Source organism: Schistocerca gregaria, chromosome 1 (assembly GCF_023897955.1).
Source record: "Schistocerca gregaria isolate iqSchGreg1 chromosome 1, iqSchGreg1.2, whole genome shotgun sequence".
Taxonomy (NCBI): Eukaryota; Metazoa; Arthropoda; class Insecta; order Orthoptera; family Acrididae; genus Schistocerca; species Schistocerca gregaria.
Window position 1 is genome coordinate 240,231,240 of NC_064920.1, and position 23,815 is coordinate 240,255,054.

The window sequence follows — 23,815 nt, forward strand, 5'->3', positions numbered from 1 at the left end:
TGATTGTGAAATTATACATTTATGATATGAGAGAAAATTTATCTTGCCTGATATGGCCAGGTGTACACAGCAAACAGAACTGTAGATACAAGGTGCAGCTTTAGAATCATTGATTTAATTTCACTTATCAGTAACACTTCACTCCCAGTCTTAAAAAACCTAAGAAATGTATTATGAAACAGTTAACTTCATTTCTATCAGAAAATTAATACCATAACTGAATTCAAAAATAAAACATCTACACTTGTACTGTTAGAATATTTTCCCCATATTTATTATAGTTCAGACTTTTATCAAAGCACGTAGCACCCCCAATTCGCTGCACTTTATATACCTTATTATCTTAGTAATTACAAAGAAAACAAGCCTTTCTTTGTCTGCTGTTTCTAGATTTATACTTATTCATATGCCAGACCCACAAGAGCAGCATCAAGGAAGACCATACAAGAATGGATCTCACAGAAAAGGCATAAGGTCTCACAATTGAACATCTTCAAGATGAAACTAGCTTTTGGGCATTACCTACACAGCTATCAAATTTTTTTTACATGGCTGATAAGAACACAACACAATGTGCAACATTTAATGACTGTATAAATGATTATTACTAGGCCGCCTTAAATTTATAATATATAATGTAAGGAAAGCTTTTGACAATGTTGACTGGAACACTCTCTTTCAAATTCTGAAGGTGGCAGGGAGCAAAAGGCTATTTACAATTTGTAAACCAGATGGTAGTTATAAGAGTTGAGGGGCATGAAGGGGCAGCAGTGGTTGGGAAGGGAGTGAGACAGGGTTGTAGCCTATCCCCGATGCTATCTAATCTGTATATTGAGCAAGCAGTAAAGAAAACAAAAGAAAAATTCAGAGTAGAAATTAAAAGACATGGAGAAAAAATAAAAACTCTGAGGTTTGCTGATGACATTGTAATTCTGCCAGAGACAGCAAAGGACATGGAAGACCAGTTGAACGGAATGGACAGTGTCTTGAAAGGAGGATATAAGATGGACATCAACACAAGCAAAACTAGGATAATGGAATGTAGTCAATTAAATCAGATGATGCTGAGGGAATTAGATTAGGAAATTAGACGTTTAAAGTAGTAAAGGCGTTTTTCTATTTGGGGAGCAAAATAACTGATGATGGTCGGAGTAGAGAGGATATAAAATTTAGACTGCCAATGGCAAGGAAAGCATTTCTGAAGAAGAGAATTTTGTTAACATCGCGTATAGATTTAAGCATCAGGAAGATTTTTTCTGGAAGTGTTTGTATGGAGTGTAGGCATGTATGAAAGCAAAGCGTGGACAATAAATAGTTCAGACAAAAAGAGAATGGAAGTTTTCGAAATGTGGTGCTACAGAAGAATGCTGAAGATTAGATGGGTAGATCACATAACTAATGAGGAGGTACTGAATAGAATTGGGGAGAAGAGAAATTTGTGGCACAACTTGACTAGAAGAAGGGATTGGTTGGTAGGACATATTCTGAGGTACCAAGGGATCACTAATTTAGTGGAGGGCGGTGCGGAGGGTAAAAATCATAGAGGGAGATCAAGAGATGAATACACTGAACAGATTCAGAAGGACGTAGGTTGCACTAGGTACGGGGAGATGATGAAGTTTTATGTGGCTTACTAAAAGCATTTGATTTTGTTAATCATAATTTTGAATTAGAGAAGTTAAGTTTTTATCAAACACATGGTTCAGCACATGCTTGGTTTAATTCTTATTTAAGAAACAGGATGTGAAAAGTTATTGTAGGCTACATGGGCAGATATTAAAATGTTGGCCCTAAATATTTTCATCACTGGCCCACAAATGTTCTTGCTTTACATTCAAGATCTACCATTTCACTTGAATCAGGAGGCAGAATTAGCCCTGTTTGCAGATGACAGTTTACAAGAGGTCAACAGTCCTTCAATCCAAGAGTGATGCACCTGGAAGAAAATATGTTTACCGACAACATTTTCTAATCTAATCAAGAGATCCATAATAGCAAAGGTAAGAAGGCTAAAAAAGTAATGGACATCCTTTGAACCAACAATAATAATAGCAACATGAGGGAGATAGCACTAGGTAGGTGTCCCCAGGGTCCTGCAGCTGTCCCATACCTGATCTGTAACAGTCAAGAGTGCTCACTATCCAACGAAGTGCAATACCCAAAACAGAAAATTCGGTGCAGCAGAAAGGAGGCAAACCAAATTTAAAAGTGATTAAAACAAAATAAAAGCGGGATGAAAGGAGCCCGGTCAAGGAGGTAGGCTTTGGGATCCCCAGACCTATCAATACAATGGGAGATGCCCCATTCCCAACCACCTGTTTACAGACGACACAAACACTGTTGTGAGGCCAAGTAAAGAAGCATCAACAAAAAAGCCACTGACTTTCTTGTCAAAGCTACTGACTTTTTTTGAAGTAACGGGCGAGCTTTAAACATAAAAAAGCTTGGATTATCCAGTTTTGTACTGTCAAAAATGTACATCCTATTACTCTAGAAAACCAACAAAAATAATAAACAGGATGGAAAATTCTAAGTTCTTAGGTGTGGACATTGTTGAAATCTTAAAAGTGGAAGAACCATATAGCAGACTTGGGGAAAGTTATGTTTTGCTTCTACTGTGCTGATAATGTTTGGTGTTCAGAGGCCTATTCACAAAGAGTTTAAGTTTTTAGTGGACACACAGCTCAGAAGTTTAACATATTTTGCACATTTTCATTTGTTGTTATTTTAGAGGGCAATAACTACTTAAGCAGAAAATATTGACTGCACAAAAGAAAGTGGGCCTAATTGTAATTATGTCTATGTGGAGGGTTCACGTATGTCTAGTAGGTACCTCTTTATATTGTTAGGAGTATTAACCGAAGTGTGACAGTACATTTATCCGCTTCTAAAATTTTCTACCAACAATTCACGTGAGTGAGAGTAATGGAGATAATTACAAGCACAACACTATAAAGAAATATGATCTACACTACCTTTTAATGAAATTAATTTTGGCATAGAAAAAGAGATGATGAATAATACTTTGACAGCCAAGCCATGGCGTAAAATGTATGACAGGTATCAAAAGTGTTTTCAAATGTAGATTAAAGGTGTGTATTTTTAAAAACTCCTCTGTAATGCAGAGGAATTCTTGGATAGAGGTTAGTTGTTTATTCTGAGGAAAAAAAACTTTCTTGATAGAGGTTAGTTGTTTATTCAGAGGAAAAACAACTTTTACATGACTAGCAAGTAGCAATATAAATATTTCTTTAAAAAGTGTGTTCTATCTTTACCCAGTTGACACATTCTGTCTCATGATGCTTATAATGAATATGATCTACAGAACATGTAACCAACTTCTACTTGTCACACAGCTTTCTAATTAATGTAGCAACATGAAGTTAACACTCCCCCCCTTCCACTTCTTGACTGTGGACAATAAGACAATTTGTAACAGTGGTTAATACGGTATACTCTTAATTTTCTTTCAAATTGGTAGGTGTCAATTAATTGCTTTATGTTAGACATGAGTCCTTGCACCAAGCTACATGATCCAACTTCTGAATTGTTTCTGGAAGTGAGTGTAGTAATTCTGATAGCCTTAAGTGTGTGTATGAAAGACGTAATTGGATTTTTGTTGTTATGTCTATCCAATTACATTATATTGACAAAAATCTATTATCTTCATTGTTCTTTGAGAGATGTGTTATTCCAACTTTCATGCAGACTTTGCCTCTTTCACCATGGCTCAGAATGGAGTTATGTACTCCGATGACAAGATATTTAATAAACCCATGTCTAACATCAAGTAAGGAATTGGGAATCCTTAGCAATTCAATTGGAAATAAAAAACATTCCTAACATACATACATGGCTAATGTAGCCTTCTTTCTACAAATTATCTGAATGTCTACATCTAGGAATTGGGAAGACCTGTTAGTTACATGGCAAACAGATATATTTTGTTACTGTTAGTAATATTACAGTATAAATATTAGTATTTATACGTGTACAAAACTTCTAGGGAAAAACACTATAATCAAGTAAACATTATATTGTAAATGATATTAAAAATGTAAAAATGATTTATTTGCACTACAGCAATGGCGGTGAGGCATTTTTCAAGCGGTACAACTGAGCTTTAGCTCATTTCAAAAGCTAAGAATCTTCTGACTTGTAGAAATGGCATTGTTGTATCCCTATCCCTATGTTAATATGTATCACACTAAGGCACTTCATGTCTACACTGTCTGCATGACAACCTCAGCTGTTGTCACCATAGGTAACATATTTAACAGGAATCACACTAAATGATGTGATTCATGTTAAATATGTTAAAAATATTAAAAGGCCCAACAAACAGATATGACAATGACAATGTGTATAAATGTCAGATGATTTTTACTTTTTAACAAGTGCTGAAGCACCTCGTAACAGCCTTACGACAGAAATTTTAAACCTTTTCCAGTCAAAAGTGACTATGATGACATTTACAAAATTGTACATAGCTGTAAACCCCAACCATGAGGAGTTAATCAAGTAAATATTAAGATAGTAATAGTAGATGAGCAAGGGTTATATACTAAAACTGAGGAGGGAACAGTCATATATTTCAACAAATCCACTCAACTGAGTTTAAATGGAATAACAATGAATAACATTAGCAGTATAATGACAGATTACTGTTAATATAGTAAGCTATATACATCAAGTTTCTATGGTGTTTGTTTGTGTTATGAAGCTTGATTCATTCCACATTCCTGAAGGTTATCCTTCTTAGGAGGATCTATATAACATGAGGGACCTATCAATGGATGAATCTACTTTATGTATTTACAGTGTTCACTTCTGTTTATTACATACTTTTATAGTATAAGTGCACTGCCTCAGAAGATAATGCTGAAAGACAACAAATTTAAATATCCAAAAGGTCAACACACTTATCTTTTTAAACAGAATATGATACACTGAAGAGCAAAATGCACTGAATTGAGCTTAGCATTGTCAAGCCACATCCATAAAGTACAAGGCAAGTTAATAAGTAAACATAAATTGTTTTTGCTTTATAAGTTAACAGCACTGACTCAACAATGACATGCCTTACATGCCTTAACATCACTGTTGTTGCTGTTTTGGTATGGACGATAGCTGAATTTTATTACTACAGTCTGCTGCCCTTATGTACAAAGGAAGAAATGAGGGAAGCTACCCATTCTCTGTATTCTGAAGGGACTAAAGATGCAGAAATTATTCGCACGATGCAGCTGCGTTATGGCGATAATTTTCTTAATGAACAATGTACATTTATAAGTGCACAAAACACTTTAAAAGTGAATGCCTCTCTGTGGCAAAGAGTGTCCTGGTATTAGGCCACCTTCAAAAACAGTCAGGAACACTACTGCTGAGACAATCACTTGTAGTGATCATAGGGACAAAATTGGTGCAGTTTCACACAAGTCGAAAAAAGTTATGGTTCAGATTTTGCAATTGCCCTCGAGTCTCTAAATTGTCAAAAGATATCAACTGACAAACAGGTATATTTCGAAATGTTGACGCCCCATTTATGGTATTCTGAATGGGGAATGGAATACTTTCTGTCACACAGTAACCACTGCTGAAATATGGGTCCATCATTACAAACAACAGAGTATGCAGTAGTGCAGGAGATGAAAACAAGCAGTACCTGTAACAAAAAATTTCAAAAACCTATTTCGGAAGTGAAGTTGGTGTTTCTGGACATGAAAGGTCTCCTACTGATTCTTTACAATCCTAAAGATCTAATAGTGAATTGAACAGTTATTGTGAGTTACTACAAGATTTGAAACTCAAAATCAAAAAGCAGAGGAGAGGAATCTTTCAAGAGGTGATATTTCACTTCAGGATAATGTCCATACAGCTGGGAAATCAATCCAGTGCATTTAAAATCTTGATTTTGAGCTGCTAGAGCATCCACCTTATAGTCTTAACCTAAGTCCGGCTTAAGATATGTATTGGCGCCGCCATCCTTCCCCACTGAAACCTTGACTCTGGTGCCAGACTGATCTATAGAGCAGCCTGATATCTAGGTTACGTTGGATGGTGACAATTTACTTGACAGTTGGCAAAGACAATGAACATGAAAGCAGAATATACGGTTGTGGTAACAAATGGATCAATAATAAAGTCTAATGTTTACATCCACGCCATACTGAAAAATAATTGTGTGTGTGTGTGTGTGTGTGTGTGTGTGTAGAAAAGGGGGGGGGGGGGGGGGGGGTCAGTTCAATAGTGTATGTAACTTTTGCCCTAGGCCCATGTAATTTTCACCTTTTTGCCCAACACAAGAGCACCTACATGAATCCAAATTTTAATCTAACAACAGGATGTGCCCAATGTATGGAGCTGCTTCCAGACAGAAAATAGGAAGCTTATGAAGATATTGAGAAGTACACAGAAGTTAGTGGAAACTACGCATATAAATGATATTAATTGCATTGTTTCCTCAATAAAAAGTTTTTTAGAAATGGCATAACATTTCAATTAATTGGCATATTGACTGGACACACTGCAATTATTTAATTTTATAAAATGAACAGTAGACTAAGCAAAATGAGCAAAGAACTTTTTTAGGAAATTACATAACATACAGAAATAGTGTCCTGTAATCAATTAAGATTAGTTTTGATTTTTCCCAAAGGTCAACTACTGAATAACTTCTTCAGTTCCACGTGATGGTGATGCAAAGATAATGGTATCCTGGAAAGCATTCAGAGCAGAGATTTAATAATAAAGCATGGCGAATAAATACTGCTAGTAACTTTACCTAAACATAAACATCAAAGGAAACTAAGATGATTAAATACAAAGCTTACTACTGGAGATGATGTACTGAGCTGAACAATATAATTCTACCAGCACATAAGTGGTATGGTGATATGATATATACAAAATCTTATGCAATGTGCAACTTTAAGAAACCAGGTAAAATATTTTCAATTACCATGTTACAATAATCCACTAGGAAAACTAAGACCTGTAAGTGCTACTTAAATTTGGAGTTGGAGCCACGGCTCCCGAAAGAAGAGCAATGAAGGGGAGGACAGAAAAATCAAGAATGGTATACTCTGCCATACTTGGAAAACAACTGACTATAAATCTAATGCATACCCAGTGACAGTGCACTTTGTGTAAAAACACTGTAGAAAAATTATAGGCTGGACAAACAAAAACAAATTGTTCAATATACTTATGTAATACCAAGAAGAGCAGTCAAATGGTTCTTTTCCACCTTTACAACCTATCCCTCATCAATAGTTAAAGCTATATTGTTAATTTTTTAATAAATCATTGTGCAATTGGATAAGCACTGTTTCTTCTGGTACAGGGCTCCTTTGTCCGCATGGTGTAGTGGTACCAAATTATACTGAAACAGTGCTTGAAAATGGAAGAATCCAACAGCAGGAAACAAAAACATGTGTAGTTCAGTAAAAACAAGCTGTATTACTCACCTACCTGACATTTATGTTCACTTTAAAAAAATGGATGTTGGCAAAGATGTGATGATGGTACAGTCTCTTTAACACACTGAATATTATACAATGGATGAAAACAGCTAATTCTACAATTTAAGACAAAAATTAAGATAAGCTTCCTACTACAATAAAGACATCAAGTGCCAATTTACTGCCAAGGAAGTTGACTGAACCTTTCAATGTGGGCAGTGATCTATTCACAACCAAACGTGGTTAAAGTGAGAAGTAAATAAAGAATGAGAAAAGTCATAAACATGGTGCTACAGAAATGTAGAAATAATCAAATGGGTTGTTAGAACAGAAGAGGCCTTATATTAAGCCACCGATGAGAAAATAAACTAATGGAGAACCTTCAACTTTTTCATGCAGTGGTAGGTAGACAATTTCTTAAGAAAGGTATGTAAACAAAATGCAAATATCAGTTTATCTATGAGCCGTAATGTATGTGTAAGCATTACACTGCACAACTCCATAACAGAGTTAAAAAAAAATAAGTATATGCTGTCTTCTAATGTTACAATATTTTTTTGCCGAATACTGCTACATAAACGCTCATTTAAGCGGATAAAAAATAAGCTAACGTTTATTTTTCGCAACACACCATACAAATGGGAAAGATAATATCTTCCTCCATTCCATACAATTTTTTCTTATTCAATATTCTTCAGACGGGCCATCGAATGTCATTCTCTTGACAAAATGTTTTCGGTTATGTTTTGCGTCGGCAGTGGCCAACCGAGGGCCAAGACCATAAGCTTTAAATTCCGCAGCTGCAGCGAACACCAAATATTCAAATTAAATGTTACTGTAAATTCTCGGATAGAATACTCTCGCAATAAAAATGAGCACAATCTCCCGACGAAAGCTACGAAACTGAATTTTCTACGAACCATAACACTTGTTCAGACGTACCATTCTTGAAACAACAGTATTGGAAAAAATTTGTGTTAAATGGCAGGATTATAATCACGAATGGCATATTCAAATTAAATAATCAGTATACTTAAGTTATTGGCTTTCTAGTATCAGTAGTTTTCTAGTGGTGCAGTGGCTGTCTGCAGAAACTACTGATGTTACCTTAAAATAGCTTGTCGATTTTCCCTACGTTTTTAAGATCATAAAACTGAAATTACCTGCATTTTTTGGCACCTGTGTACTTCACCGACCCTCACAACGCTCTTGAAACTTTATATCCATCGAAACACAAATTGTCAATCATATAAACAACACATCTTGACCTCCTTCCCAGCCATCTGCAAGCTGAAAACTGAAAAACAACTTGTCACTTGAAAATCGATCCTGATTGGCCGAAAGTCACGTGATATGTAAGAAAGCGTTTTCCATCGTTCTGTACATTTTTGCAGGAATGTAATTTACTTCTTGTAAAAGCTGTACATGTCTTGGGTGCTAATACCGGCAGGATCATATTAGTTGCTTACAACAACAAACGTGCGTAAAAAATACATTGGTGCATGAAACTCAGTATATGCAGTTACTGTATAAGGGAATATGGCGTCTAGTCTAGTAAGTTCGCCCATAGTAAATAACGAATTGGATGCGAATAAAGTTGAATTGCTGGTGAGTACAAATGATAAGCATTTTGGAACAGAAGCTCATACAAAGTCGAATTTTTGAACTGCCAGCTTCTTGTTGTTCAAATGTATGGAGAGTGTCTTAAGTTTAATGTTATATTGGGATAGAAACCTTTGGTTGCATTTACGCGTAATGACTGAGAACGACGCTGGAGGAATTGCTATTACTTTCATCGTGTTTCTGTTATTTGTGCAGTGATTCGACACCGTAATAGGGAGGGTTTAGAAATATTTTGCTTTGCATCTGTTTATACATTAATTACCTAGTGCAGATTATTGATTTGTCCGGCGTTCGAATAGCGGTGCACGTGGGTGCGCGGGAAACTGGAAGTTCAGTAAGTAAGTAACTAGGTGAGATGAAATTTGTGGAAGAATAAGTTAATAAGAAGTACTATTAGAACATTTATACTAACAAGGTTAAAAGGATAATTACGTAATTTTTAATAAATATATCATTAGAGGTAATCCAGCAATGTATTCGCTAACAAGCGTATAATAAGAAAGGGACTTACTTATTCTAGTTCACTTAGCACATGTGTTGTGGACATTAAAATAAGCACGGTTTTAACAGTGATGATAAAACGATTAATGAATTCCGATGTTCTATTAAGAGTGTACCGTCGTTTGGCTTAGCCCATGCGGTGGACAATAATTCCAAACAGTGAAATCAATTTTGTGTGTTCAGGAAACATTGTCGTCGGTAGGCAGCAACAAAAATAAAAGGCCTTCTTACCACAATTTTATAGGAAACAAATGTTTTTTGAGGTGAGGGGAACGGGGGAGGGAGGTAGTAGACTTGCATTTCGAAGTTCACGCACTCGTGGAGGCCATGCCTATGTAACTTACATATTAATACTTGGAATTCTTAAAAAAAAAAAAAAAAAAAAAAAACAGTTGATTCTAACCATCACCTTCTGTAACATTTTATTAACTGTTTTGGATAGTTTCTGAACTGAAACTTTCAGCTTGTATCTATAGAGTGGAAATTTGGAGTCTTTGTAGTATAGATTTGCCTAGAACCTGTGAAGATTGTTTGTATTTAAGCTTCTCTGAAGAGAATATACTATCTAACGTTCAGTCATAGTCCATAATTTTGCAGTAATTGTTTTTTTGTTTTGTGCTGAAAATTGCAGATCAGTAGGTGGTTATTGCAAAGAGTGACATTTGTTTCTGAAACCTAAGTTTATGCTATTCACTCAAGGCAAAGTTAGCAAAAGATTTTATTTGAGATTTGATGAATTAAGTTTCCAATACATTCAGTCCCAGGTATAAGTGCACAAGACAACAGTGTGAATGGCAGGAATGAAGAACATTGCTTTTATCAGCAAGTAGGCTGGGCCACATCAGGAGTCGAGCAAATGACCACTGTGTGATACAATATATTTACCATAGGCATGATTTGCTATGTAGTGCTTTTCTGACTTCAGCAGAGTGTCAAATAATAGTCAGTCATTTAGGCAGTTGCTTTAGGGGGTGCTGTGTAGTCTTACTGTCTGTTTTACTGCTCTATATCACATCTCCTATGTAATCTATAATGGAATTGAATAATTTAGTTCTCTGTTTGCATAATTATTTTGTATTAATGCAACTGCTCCAGTAAGTATTAGTTGATCACAATATTATCATGAGTTTTTTTATCATGATGTTTCACAATAACACACTGGAAGCATTCACAGTGCAATGCATGTTCCTTCGTTGCCATAGAACTAGTCTACAGTAAGGTCAGCGCATGTTTCCTTTGACGGCCACAGAAGGCCAAGTAGTGCAGTAACATTGTGTTTCAATGCTGGTCATTGAAGAGCTCATTTTAGCAGCTCTTCCATTGCTGCTATATGCTGTGATGGAGTTCACATATGAATGTGAAAAATCATTGGCTGTTTATGTCTTGACATGATATGAATTTCCATAGTGTGACACTCCTCTAAGACCATTTGTTATTTCAGGAAACTGATAAACTCACAAGATTACCCTCTTGATTTGTTAATAGAAATACCCAGACAAGAGGAATATTGGATAACGTTTGTCGTCTTTGACCAGTTAAATAATGTTAATGGATGTTTTGATGTCACGTTTTGGTGGATACTGAAAAAGTACGGCTGAGTTTATGAAGCTAATAAATGTGAAAGCAAAAATACATGCTTTTTGGAGATACCAGTTGGTAGTTTAGCCCAAGGTCTAGGTTTGTAAATGGCAAACTCAAAGTGTGTGGGGAAAAAACAGAAGGAAAAAATCTCCTTGAGGTGCAAGATTAATCTGTAGTGTAGCTTGTTCAAAAAAAATCGCCAGTGATATTGGTCAAAGCAGACAGCCAGTATTGAATAGACCTCTTTATCCAGTGCCCTCCCTGATCGTCTCAACTTAAATCTTGCTCTGATCTGTAGTGTGGACTGAGGTGTAACTTAAGATGATGGCTAATGGCAATTCTGGTTTTCAACAGAATCTCATTGCTAACTGAAGTGGAAGTTAATGCAAAGTCCTGGTGGGTAATCAAAGAAGTAAATGTAACAATTCATTGAATATTAGAGACTCGGGGTTTTTCAAATGCTGTTAAACAAGACTGGGAACTTGTGTGCCTTTCAGTGACTGTAGGCTATGTGTACTATTTGTTACCTTTAGCCCTTAAATTGTATAAAATCAAATGGTAAATTCAGAATCATCATCTAACATAGTTGAGGAACTTCAAAAATGAGATGGTATGCTTTGTATATGTAATGTACGGAAACTGTGTAACATGTTGAGAGGGGAAGTGTTTATCTCCTAAATGCAGTGTTTTCTTCAAGCATTTTTAGAACAGTGCTTGTATATGAAAGAGTGTGGTAGGAGACATGAACTTATTGGTTGGGAAACTTGTAACAGTAAAAGAAGGTTGTTGTGTATCTGTTGACACATTTGTATTGTGATATATGGTGTAATAATCTATCATAAGATTCCACCCATCAGCCGTGACCTGTGACGTCCTATCAGATCCAAGACGACACATAGGTGCACTTGCAGCAATTGAAGCTGTGTGTGTAGGGCCTTTCCTAACACCACATTCAGAAATTGATGTATTCAGAATAATTAGCAAAGTTTACACCAGTTACAACCACAGATAACATTTATTAACAGGCCGCTTACATCCTTCACAGCGTAGAGTCATGATGTAATGAGTCAATCAACTTAGACGTTCACATCCTGCTTTTCATGTAGAATAATGTTAAGTTATGCGCCTTGCAAAATATAAATGCGCCTCTGACTAAAAGGTAACTGACCCATAACTAGATGTCGTACAAATACCTAGATGTCAAGTTGAAATATGATGTAGGGTAAAGTAATGTTTTCAGTTGTAGGAAAAACAACCAAACAACAGGACTCAGTTAATGGAAAAGCTGCAGTTTCCTTATAAAAGGAGTCATTTAGAAAGTACTTGGATGAGCTGAACTGAAATATTTCTCAAGTTTACAAGGTCCATATTAAGGTAGTTCAAACGAGGTATTGGGTGTGTAAAGGGCATAAATGCAAATAATCAGAGGCTTGCGCAGAGGAATCAAAACCCTAAAAAAAAAAAAAAAAAAAAAAAAAAAAAAAAAAAAAAAAATTGCTGAAAAGTTGTAAATGGCAGGCACTGGAAGAAAGATAACTCTGTCTCAGAAACCACCTCAGGTATTCTAGAAACTGAGTTTCAGTTAGACTAATAGCAACTTTCTTAAAGGTGTACAAACAATCTGTAAATTGAATGAGATGAAGCCTTAATATACAGTAAAAAGAAACACGCCAATCTGATGTGATTACAGTGGAATGTCCTCTTTGTATATAGTATCGGCAATAACTCACCAGCTGCCATGTTAGCTAGTTGGCTTTGGCATATTCAGCAAAAAAAGAGTCCAATTAATTTATAGAATCTAGGTGAAAAGTAGTGCATTTATAGTTTTGTAATACCGTAGATTCGCTTTGATCCATTATGTCACATTGAAATACCTGACACCCGTATTTCAAACTTGCGCTGTTGTGACCTTGCCCTCACTCATCTCACTTAAAAAACACACACACACACACACACACACACAATTCTGGATCCAAGGTGACCTAAGAAATATTGTGTTGAAACCAGTATTGATGTACAGAACACTCCGCTATACACATAAACACATACATAGTATAGTACAGAAAGAAACAATAAAACGATACTTAACATCTAAAGTCAACTGGTACACAAATCCAGTAATCTAGCAGTTGCAAAGTCTTCAGCACAATTTCTCCTTTGTCCAAAATAGACATCTCAAACCAGAAACCCCTCTGGATAAAATGTCATACATTGCTCTGGTGACATCACACATGCGGTCTGAAATGTAGCGCCATTGGTCTTTGTCATACCTTTTCTACAAATGTTATGTTTTACTCACTGGGCAGTCAAACTGAATAACTGTATGAAGTTAGTTGGGGTCAACATGTCATCCTCCATTGTGCTATTGAGAGACCTACTTGTGAAATTTGTTGTTGTATACTTAAACCCCCCCCCATGAACCATAGACCTTGCCGTTGGTGGGGAGGCTTGCGTGCCTCAGCGATACAGATGTCCGTACCGTAGGTACAACCACAACGGAGGGGTATGTGTTGAGAGGCCAGACAAACGTGTGGTTCCTGAAGAGGGGCAGCAGCCTTTTCGGTAGTTGCAGGGGCAACAGTCTGGATGATTGACTGATCTGGCCTTGTAAGATCAGTTACAACAGCTTTGATCTGCTGGTACAGTGAACAGCTGAAAGGAATCGGGTACTTGCAGCTTTAATTTTTCCCAAGAGCATGCTTCTGTACTGTATGGTTAAATGATGATGGCATCCTCTTGGGTAAAATATTCCGGGGGTAAAACAGTCCCCCATTTGGATCTCCAGGTGGGCACTACTCAGGAGGATGTTGTTATCAGGAGAAAGAAAACTGGAATTCTACGGATTGGAGTGTAGAGTGTCTGATCTCTTAATCGGGTTGGTAGGTTATAAAATTTTAGAATGCAAATGGATAGGTTAACATTAGATTTAGTGGGAATTAGTGAAGAGGAAAGAAGACTTCCACTCAGGTGAATACAGGGTTCTAAATACAAAATCAAATAGGGATAATGCAGCAGTAGGTTTAATAATAATAATAATAATTACTACTATGTGAACAGCATAGTGAACACACTTTTGTAGCCGAGATGGACATGAAGCTGCGACCTACCACAGTAGCACAAGTTTGTATGCCAACTAGCTTGGCAGATGACGAAGAGATTGAAAAATGTATAATAAGATAAAAGAAATTATTCAGCTAGTGAAGGGAGACGAAAATTTAATAGTCATGGGTGACTGGAATTGGATAATAAGAAAACGAAGGGGAGTAACATGGAATGAGGGTAAGGTAATACAATGGAAGCTGCCTGGTAGAATGTTGCACAGAACATAACTTAATCATAGCTAACACTTGGCTTAAAAATCGTGAAAGAAGCTTGTCTATGTGACAGAGGTGTGGAGACACTGGAAGGTTTCAGATAGATTATGTGATGCTAAGACAGAGATTTATGAACCAGGTTTTAAATTGTAAGACATTTCCAGGAGCAGATGTGGACTCTGATCACAATCTATTGGTTATGAACTGTAGATTAAAACTGAAGAAACTGCAAAAAGGAGGAAATTTAAGGAGATAGAATCTGGATAAACTGAAAGAACCAGAGTTTCAGAGAGAGCATTAGGGACTGATTGACAAGAAAAGGGGAAAGAAATACAGTAGAAAAAGGATGGGTAGCTTTGAGAGGTAAAACAGTGGAGGCAGAAGAGGATCAAGTAAGTAAAAAGGCGAGGACTAGTAGAAGTTCTTAGGTAACAGAATATATATTGTATTTAATTGATGAAAGTAGAAAATATAAAAATGAAGTAAGCGGGAAGGAACACAAATGTCTCAAAAATGAGATCGACAGGAAATTTAAAATGACTAAGCAGGGACGGCTAGAGGACAGATAGAAGGATATAGAGGCATATGTCACTATGAGTAATATAGATACTGCCTACAGGAAAATTAGACACCTTTGGAGAAAAAAGAATCATGTGTATGAATAGCAAGAGCTCAGGTGGAAAAACAGTTCCAAGCAAAGCAGGAAAAGTAGAAAGGTGGAAGGAATATATAGAGGGTCTGTACAAGGGCGCTGTACTTGAGGGCAGTATTATGGAAATGGAAGAGGATATAGATAGAAGATATGATACTGCATGAAGAATTTGACGGAGCACTGAAAGACATAAGTCAAGACAAGGCCCCGGGAGTAGACAACATTACATTAGAGCTACAGCAAACCTATGTTTCTAGCATTTGTAGACTTAGAGAAAGCTTTTGACAATGTTGACTAGAATACGAATTCTGAAGGTGGCAGGGGTGAAGCACAGGGAGCAAAAGGCTACTTACAATTTGTACAGAAACCAGATTGCAAGAGTTGAGGGGCATGAAAGGGAAGCAGTGGTTGAGAAGGGAGTGATATAGGTTTGTAGCCTATCCCAGACGTTATTCAATTTGTATGTTGAGCAAGCAGTAAAAGAAATAGAAAATTCGGAGTAGGAATTAAAATCAATGTAGAAGAAATAAAAACTTTGAGGTTCACCGATGACATTGTAATTCTGTTGGAAACAGCAAAGGACCTGGAAGAGAAGGTGAACAGAATGGACAGTGTCTTGAAAGGAAAATATAAGATGAACATCAACAAAAGCGAAACTAGGGTAATGGAATGTAGTTGAATTAAATCATGTTATACTGAGGGAATTCGATTAGGAAATGAAGCACTTAAAGTAGTAGACAAGTTTTGCTATTTAGGGAGCAAAATAACTTATGATGGTCGGAGTAGAGAGGGTATAAAAAGTAGACTGACAATAGCAAGGAAAGCGTTTCTGAAGAAGAGAAATTTGTTAAGATTGAGCATTGATTTAAGTGTCAGGAAGTCTTTTCGGAAAGTATTAGTATGGAGTTTAGCCATGTATAGAAGTGAAACATGGACAATAAATAGTTTAGAAAAGGAGAGTAGGAGCTTTCGAAATGTGGTGCTACAGAAGAATGTTGAAGATCAGATGGGTACATCCATAATTAATGAGGAGGTATTGAATAGAATTGGGGAGAAGAGGAATTTGTGCCACAACTTGACTAGAGGAAGGGATTGGTTGGTAGGACATGTTCTCAGGCATCAAGATATCACCAATTTAGTATTGGAGGGGAGTGTTGTGGGTAAAAATTGTAGAGAGATGAATACACTAAGCAGATTCAGAAGGATGAAGATTGCCGTAGTTACTTGGAGATGAAGCTTGATCCGAGTAGAATAGCATAGAGAGCTGCATTAACCCAGCCTCTGGACTAAAGAGGAGGAAGAAGATATCCTTGATAATGATACAGGAAACTTACATCTACATATATACTCTGCAAATCACTATAACGTGTATGACGGAGGGTACGTCCCATTGTACAGGTTATTAAGGTTCCTTCCGGTTCCATTGACATATGGAATATTTTATGGAATATTTTAATGCATCTGTGCGTGTAGTAATTATTCGGTTATCTTCAAAATCCCTATGTGAGTGATATATACGGGGTTGTAGTATACTCCTAGAGTAATCATTTAAATCTGGTGCTTGAAACAGACTTTCTCGGGATAGCTTACGTCTATCTTCTAGAGTCTTCCATTTGATTTCCTTCAATATCTCTCTGCCACTCTCTCACGAGTTAAATAAACCTCTGACCATTCGTGCTGCTCTTCTCTGTTCAATATCCCCCGTTAGTCCTATTTGGTATGGGTCCCAGACACTTTGAGCAATATCCTAGAACCAGTTGCAGGAGTGATTTGTAAAGCAATCTCCTTTGTAGACTGATTGCAGTATTCTACACCAATGAACTGATGTCTACCACCTGCTTCAGTCATGATTGAACCTATGTGATCATTCCGCTTCATATCCCTACAAAGCTTCCTGTTAATATTGTCTGCAAGCCCATTAACGTACAATATGAACAGCAGGGGTCACAACATACTTCCCTGGGACACACCTGAAGTTATTTTTACATCTGACGATGATTCCCCATCTAAGGTAACATGCTGTGTCCTCCCTCAAAAAGTCCTCAATCCAGTCACAAATTTCTCTTGATACCTCATATGATCTTACTTTTGACAATATGCATAGGTGCAGTACCGAGTCAAAGGTTTTTAGGAAATCGAGAAATACTACATATACCTGGTAGCCTTGAACCAAAGCTATCAGTATCTCCTGTGAGAAAAGTGCGAGTTGTGTTTCACGTGATCAGTGTTTCGGAATCCATGCTAGTTGGCACTGAGGTCATTCTTTTCAAGATACATCATTATATTTGAACTCAGAATATGTTGTAAGATTCTACAACAAATCAACGTCAAGGATAATTGATGGTAGTTTTGTGGATTACTTCTACTAACCTCCTTGTAGCAGGTTGTGACCTGTGCCTCTTGAAGAACTGGGCACAGATTCCCCTCGCCCCCTTCCCGAGGGATCTACAGCACATTAGTTAGAAGAGGAGCTAACTCAGCCACAAATTCAATATACGACCTGAAGAGATTCCATCGGAGTCTGGAGCTTTGTTCAGTTTTAAAGATTTTAGCTGTTTCTCAACACAGCTGACATTTATTCATATTTAGTTCCACTCTATAGTGGTACAAGGACTAAACTGGGGCAATTTTCCTGGGTTTCCCTTTGTGAAGGACCATTTGAAAACAGAGTTAAGCATTTCGGTGCTACTAACAGCGCTTACATACGACCAGTATTTCTTTGGGTTCTGTGAAGGATCACTTGACAATATTCTGCCATATTTAAATGTCCATCCATAAAAAAAAACTCTGGCAAACAATTCCAAACTCGTAAATAAAACTGTTGCCCATAACAGTCAACATCAACTAATTCACTGACAAATATCCACAAACTGTTGTAACATTATTCTTGCAGGCAGCACTTAAGAAGTCCAATGGAATTATTAACAGTGCTCTCAAACCATTTAAAAACATAAACATCCCACACTGCACAGTGTCGTTGCATATACTCAAACATGATCCTGTTTCAAGTAAACTGCTCTGTGATGTCACTCACTGCGATACAGTTACATCACTGGTCAAAGAAAGCAAGAAGGTGATACTGCAGACTTTGGTTGATCTGTAGTTTGTGATGCTATTTATTCTTCAGAATGGTTTAGTGATGGCATGGCTAAAACTGAGATATCGTGAAGATAGTGGGTTTTAAATCTGACCATCGTACTTAGTTTTTTGTGATTTCCTTCTATCAGGTCAAGCAAAACAAGATTTATTCATTTTAATAGAAAATATGGGGATAGGTTCTCTATGCCATCTTTTTTAAGTAGTTTTGTATTGGGTGAGCTCATTGCAAATACAATTTTAATAATTAATTTTCTTTCCTTAAACCGTTAATGTTTCTTGTTAAAATACTTTTGTCTGTATTGTGTGTCTTCTAAAAAGTAATTGACAGTGTTCATCGATACCATTAAATTACCTGCCTTCAGATTGTTGCTATGCTATTACAGTTATCACATTTTGCACCCATTTGGAAGTTGGCCTAGCTTTTCCACATTTATCATCGTGTGCTGTCTGTTGGCCTGCTTGTGTACTACTACTACTACTACTACTACTACTACTACTAATAATAATAATAATAATAATAATAATAATAATAATAATAATAATAATAATAATAGTAGTAGTAGTAGTAGTAGTAGTAGTAGTAGTAGTCTCTCTCTCACCTCCTCCCCCACTCCTCTGTCCTGTTTTGTTTATTGTAGTTTATAGTTTTTCCAAATTAACACTATTTAAAGTTTTCTATCTATTTTAGAGAAATGTTGTTGGCGAGGGATCTGTTGAACTGAAATATTCCTTAGAACTGTTTTCTTTCTTTGCAACAATTAGGGTACAAGCATGGAAAACATGGAAGTTAATGCTGAGAAAGTAGAAAGCCTAAAACAAATGGCAAATGATGAGAAGAGTGCCAAGGAAGTTCATGTTGATGACATGACATCTAGAGATTATTATTTTGACTCTTATGCACATTTTGGAATACACGAAGAAATGTTAAAGGATGAAGTCAGAACACTGACCTACAGAAATTCAATGTTTCACAACAAACATTTGTTCAAGGTAATCATTTCTAAGTATGTAGTTTAAAGTTCCATATAATGTTGCAAGTATTTCTGGAGACATCAATACAATAAGTCTACTGACGCCAGTGTTAATAAGTTCTAGTAGTAACTACTTTTTCAAAAATGCTGTGCCAAAAAGTAATATGTTTTTGTTTTCTCTGAGGCTGCAATTAAACTGAGGCTGAACACGAGAATAAATGTAGCTTTAAAAAAATCAGAAATAAATGAGATTACTTCTATGAAATGTTAAATTTTATCTGCCAAAATATATTAAAATGTAAAAATTAAGGAGAGTGTGGTATTGAAAAACAGAGATGCCTATGATATGAAGAAATTGAGCTAAACGACAATCCAGGTAGTATATTATATATTCTAGTCATTTTTAATGTTAATATATTTTTACTTTAAGCGTTTTATAATTCCCATGATTTTATAATCTGTTGATTTAGAAATCTTGTAGCTCTTTCAATTTCTGGTATCTTATGTATCTGATGTAAAAGGAGTGTAGGATGGGTGGTTTGTTTAGCAATATTTTGGGAGGTATAAATATGAGGTGCACACAATACTCAATGGCCCTTGCAGTGTCTAAGGCTGTACTGCTTATCCAATGGCTGATGGCTTCAATTTCCATGATAGGTACTTTCAATCTTTTTTTTAAAGTGTAAAGGGTTGTCAAATCTCAAAGAAGAGAGTATGTTTGGAAATGAGAGCATGTTTACTTAATTTATAATGAAATGTGACTACACACCAGCAGACACATAACTACCTTTTTAAGTGCTGCTTTTATACACATGCAATCTTTCGTCTTCTGTTGACCTGCCCACCATAAGACAAATTCTTCTGGTTCAAGAAGTTGTCGTGTATGAACCCCTTCGTCATAGTTAATGAAACACATTGTGATTAAGTGCAGCTAATGTCTCACAGAAGATGGAACAGAATTTTGGCTATAAGTCAATGACAGTCACTTCTGGTGGGGAATGATCTTCCTTCAATTGAGAAATTAAGTTTAATGCTTATATTTGACATAGTACCTGAAAAATTATTCACACAATTTCATTTATATTACATGGTAACAGACTAACAGTCCATTGCAGCGAGTTGGGTGCGCAAGTGCACCATTCCTTGTGGGACAGACATTACAGGAGCAAGGTCAAATAGTTGCATTGTATCCCTTTTAGTCAATTTGCACTTTTGTTAGACCATTCCTCATCATCAGTGGGCTATTCATGGCCATGTCATTACCCTCATGGAGGAAGTTAATTTGACAGTATTGGAGATGGTGGTGTGGTATGGTGTTTCAGAGCCTTCAGTGCAGTGATGGGAAATAGACTTTGGCATGTAACAAAGTGTGTCCAGAATAGTAAACTTGTCAACATGTCACGTTGGAATCCTTTTGTAAATGTGATGCAGTTGGAAGCACTACTGCAATTCATGGGCTGGTGGATATTGTTTGGTGCCACACCACGTACTGAACGTGTGGCTATCAAGGAGTCTCTCCGTGATGATCCTCAATGCTACTTATTTCATTAGCATATGCCGAGGACAGTGTTAGTTGTGACTGGTAGAGTGGGATATTTTCTGTCGAAAAGATATTGTCTTCGAGAAATGATGGTCCAGTGCGAGTAGAGACAGCAAGGTGCCCATTTTGCATCAAAGACATAAACAGTGGCTGTGTGTGTGTGTGTGGGGGGGGGGGGGGGTAGATAGTTCTCTTGAAGTTGTCCAGTAGACACGTATTTTGATCCCATCAGTGCTCAACCATATTCTGAGGGAGTAATCTGTTTCTAACAGAACCAGTATTCTATACATGTCAGTGATATTGCAAGACTGCTTTGCAGAACAGAATGAGAGTTCTCTTCTCAACTGTCCTTCTCCTGTAGCAGACCTAAATCTTATTGAAAATGCATGGGCAGAGATTACCCTGAAATAAAAACCTCACATCATGCCAAGAACTCATGATTACCGTTTGAATGTGACCCTAGTAGTTGGGGAGAAAATGAGAAAGCCATTTTCCACCTTGCAGATTCCTTTCCTTGCAGATTGCAGACAGTCTTTGGTGTTGAAGGCCTTTGGATGTGGTAAGTGGTAAAGAAGCCACATACTGTGCACTTTCAGAGGTCGAAAATACCTTAATAATGAGAGCGAACTGTTCATTATATTACTGTTAAATTAATGGAGTAGTAACACAAAAAGAATTGCCCTAAGAGCCAAATATGAACCAAACCTTGTCATCGGGAAGTTGCCTAAAAGACTGTCGATTAAGCCATCGAGCTACAAATGCATGATTCCACCATAAGTTTAATAGCTGTACTTCTGCCACTTGTAGACACTAGCGCAGTTGAAAAGTGGTTGCGCCTTCTGCCTATTTATGTGCAATGCGGTATACTTAATTTACATTAAGTATCAGTAGCCAGTCCCTGTACCAATTGTTCATTATTAAGTCTTCCAGTATTTCACTATTTTCTGCCATTGCTTTGCGATTGCCCTATATAATCACCATCCAAGAACTGCCTCACCGAAACTATCCTACAACATTCTGTGCAGGAACTCCCAAAGTTATTTTTACATCTGGCAATTTAGTCTCGTTTCAGAATTGGAGGGTCATATATGCTAAGTCATAAAGCCAGTTGCATAACTCCCGTACCCCCCCTCCCCCTCCTGGAGTCGGTGGCTTCATACAGAATATGTATGTATTATTTATTTAGTCTAATGAAAGTCTGTTTTGTTACAGCTTTCAGTTTATTTTGATGCTTAGGTAATATTTGTAAAATATTGCCTCATCTTCAACTGCATGTTAGATGTGTTTCATTATTACATGCCATATCTGTTAATTTGACACATATAGTAGAGGATGTTTGACGTAAATTATCAAACGGTTTGGTGGACACGATAAAGGCATCCCTGTTGATGGAAGAACAATCATGGTACTTAAGGCAATAGATTAGAAAAACATGTCCAACGGGTACCTGAAGATGAGACAATATTGTCCTGAAATTGATTGTATGTACACAAGAGAAACATCAAAGTAAAATAAAACTGTAAATTGTCTTCTTCAAACAGAGATCTAACCAATTGTAAGTTTGTACAGTTATATAATGTAGCATGTCGCCTGCTTTTTTATTAAGTACCCACATTCACCTACCAGTGGCGCTCTAAATCAAAAGTGGCTGTTTCAGCTCCTCTTCATTCATAGAATAGGAATGCAGTCAATTAGTGTTAAGGCAGGTTGTGAAGTTCTCAGTGTGACAGTAAAAAAATAAATAAATATCTGATTCTTGTGGTAAAAATGTGTTAGCTGTTAGCTCCTGCCTTTTAGATGATGTCACACTATCAAACACTTCTTTATTTTATTTTTAAGGAATATTTAAAATTCAACACATTGTGCTTATCTGTTTCCGTGCCTCTGTCATTCCAGTTAAAAACTATCTGGAGTGTTTTGCATTGTCAAATAAATCAGTGTTGGTCACTTGAGAGCTCAGTATAAATGATAATTATTTAAATAATTTTCATATAAACATCAAGATTTGAATAAAAGAATTCACAATGTAATTAATAAATATCACATCTTGAATGTTTCAAAGAGAGAAGATATGAAATATAGTTGTAACATTTTTTGTAGTACTAGTTCAGTTTAATATCCAAATTCAAGTTGATTCTTTCTGTACACACACAATCCTAATTTTGTGATTATGCTTCAGGGGAAGACTGTTCTGGACATCGGCTGCGGGACTGGTATTCTGTCAATGTTTGCAGCAAAAGCAGGTGCTGCGCGTGTTATTGGTATTGACTGTTCTAATATTGTTGAATATGCAAAACAGATTGTTGAAGCAAATCAGCTGAGTGATATCATCACAATAGTGAAAGGAAAGGTATGGGATAATGTAAATTTTATTAGAATTTAAGTTGATAAACTCTGATGACATGTTGCCATTGTCAAAATTTTTAACAGTGCTCACCCTATTATTGTGAAATGTAGCTTTATTTCATAACCTTGGCTACACAATTTCTGTTTAATAGCTTATGATAGTATTATAGTTGCAGTAACAGTGCTGTTGAAATACAAAGTTTTATTCATGAAGTTTGTTTGTGTGGCTGAAATGCAGTTTAAAAATACAGGTATATAATATTAGTATTTGTGTGTAACAAAAATACAGAACTACTTAAAAAAACTCACTAAATGTCAATATCTAAGTTCCTAATCCATAACAGAACTGTATCATCAGCTTTCATGAGGTTGCTCCAAATACCCAGATAGGAATGCAAGAGGCATTTCTCGCTAATGTGCTTGATTGTCTGGTTCGAAGCCCCACAGTCACAAACCGGAGACTCTGTACCATCCCATTTGTAAAGTGTCTGCGCATAGTCCATGTCCAGTGTGAGCTCTGTTCAGTTTGGCCCATAGTTCTCTGTCTAATTCTGCCTCAGCAGTATCACAGTTATACTCTCAAAACCACTCACACCCTTCAGGATTTTCAATAAGTTGACAGTTCTGATCCCACAGGTCTCTCGCCCTATTATTACTGGCATTTAGCTATTCTGCTTGCCATAATGGTGGGTTTCCTAAACGGAGTCTGTTTCACTGCAGACTTG

The 23,815-nt window shown here is 36.6% G+C and overlaps 2 protein-coding genes across 4 annotated transcripts in view; one reads left to right on the forward strand and one right to left on the reverse strand.

The window, feature by feature from the left end:
* Positions 1-8,760, reverse strand: part of LOC126338648 (AT-rich interactive domain-containing protein 4B-like) — a 129,491-nt gene extending 120,731 nt beyond the window's left edge. Inside the window, exon 1 of the mRNA XM_050001571.1 lies at positions 8,627-8,760. Coding sequence (XP_049857528.1) covers positions 8,627-8,632 — 6 coding nt within the window. The 5' untranslated portion in view covers positions 8,633-8,760. The remainder of the gene's footprint in view (positions 1-8,626) is intronic.
* A 39-nt stretch (positions 8,761-8,799) lies between these two features.
* LOC126338664 (protein arginine N-methyltransferase 1) overlaps positions 8,800-23,815 on the forward strand; it is a 36,043-nt gene continuing 21,027 nt past the window's right edge. Inside the window, exons 1-3 of one of the 3 annotated variants that reach the window (XM_050001572.1) lie at positions 8,800-9,071; positions 18,996-19,223; positions 22,924-23,094. In XM_050001572.1, coding sequence (XP_049857529.1) covers positions 9,003-9,071; positions 18,996-19,223; positions 22,924-23,094 — 468 coding nt within the window. In that variant the 5' untranslated portion in view covers positions 8,800-9,002. Of the gene's footprint in view, positions 9,072-9,122; positions 9,425-18,995; positions 19,224-22,923; positions 23,095-23,815 lie in introns of those variants that run through there. The other 2 variants (XM_050001574.1, XM_050001573.1) reach the window with 2 other exon arrangements.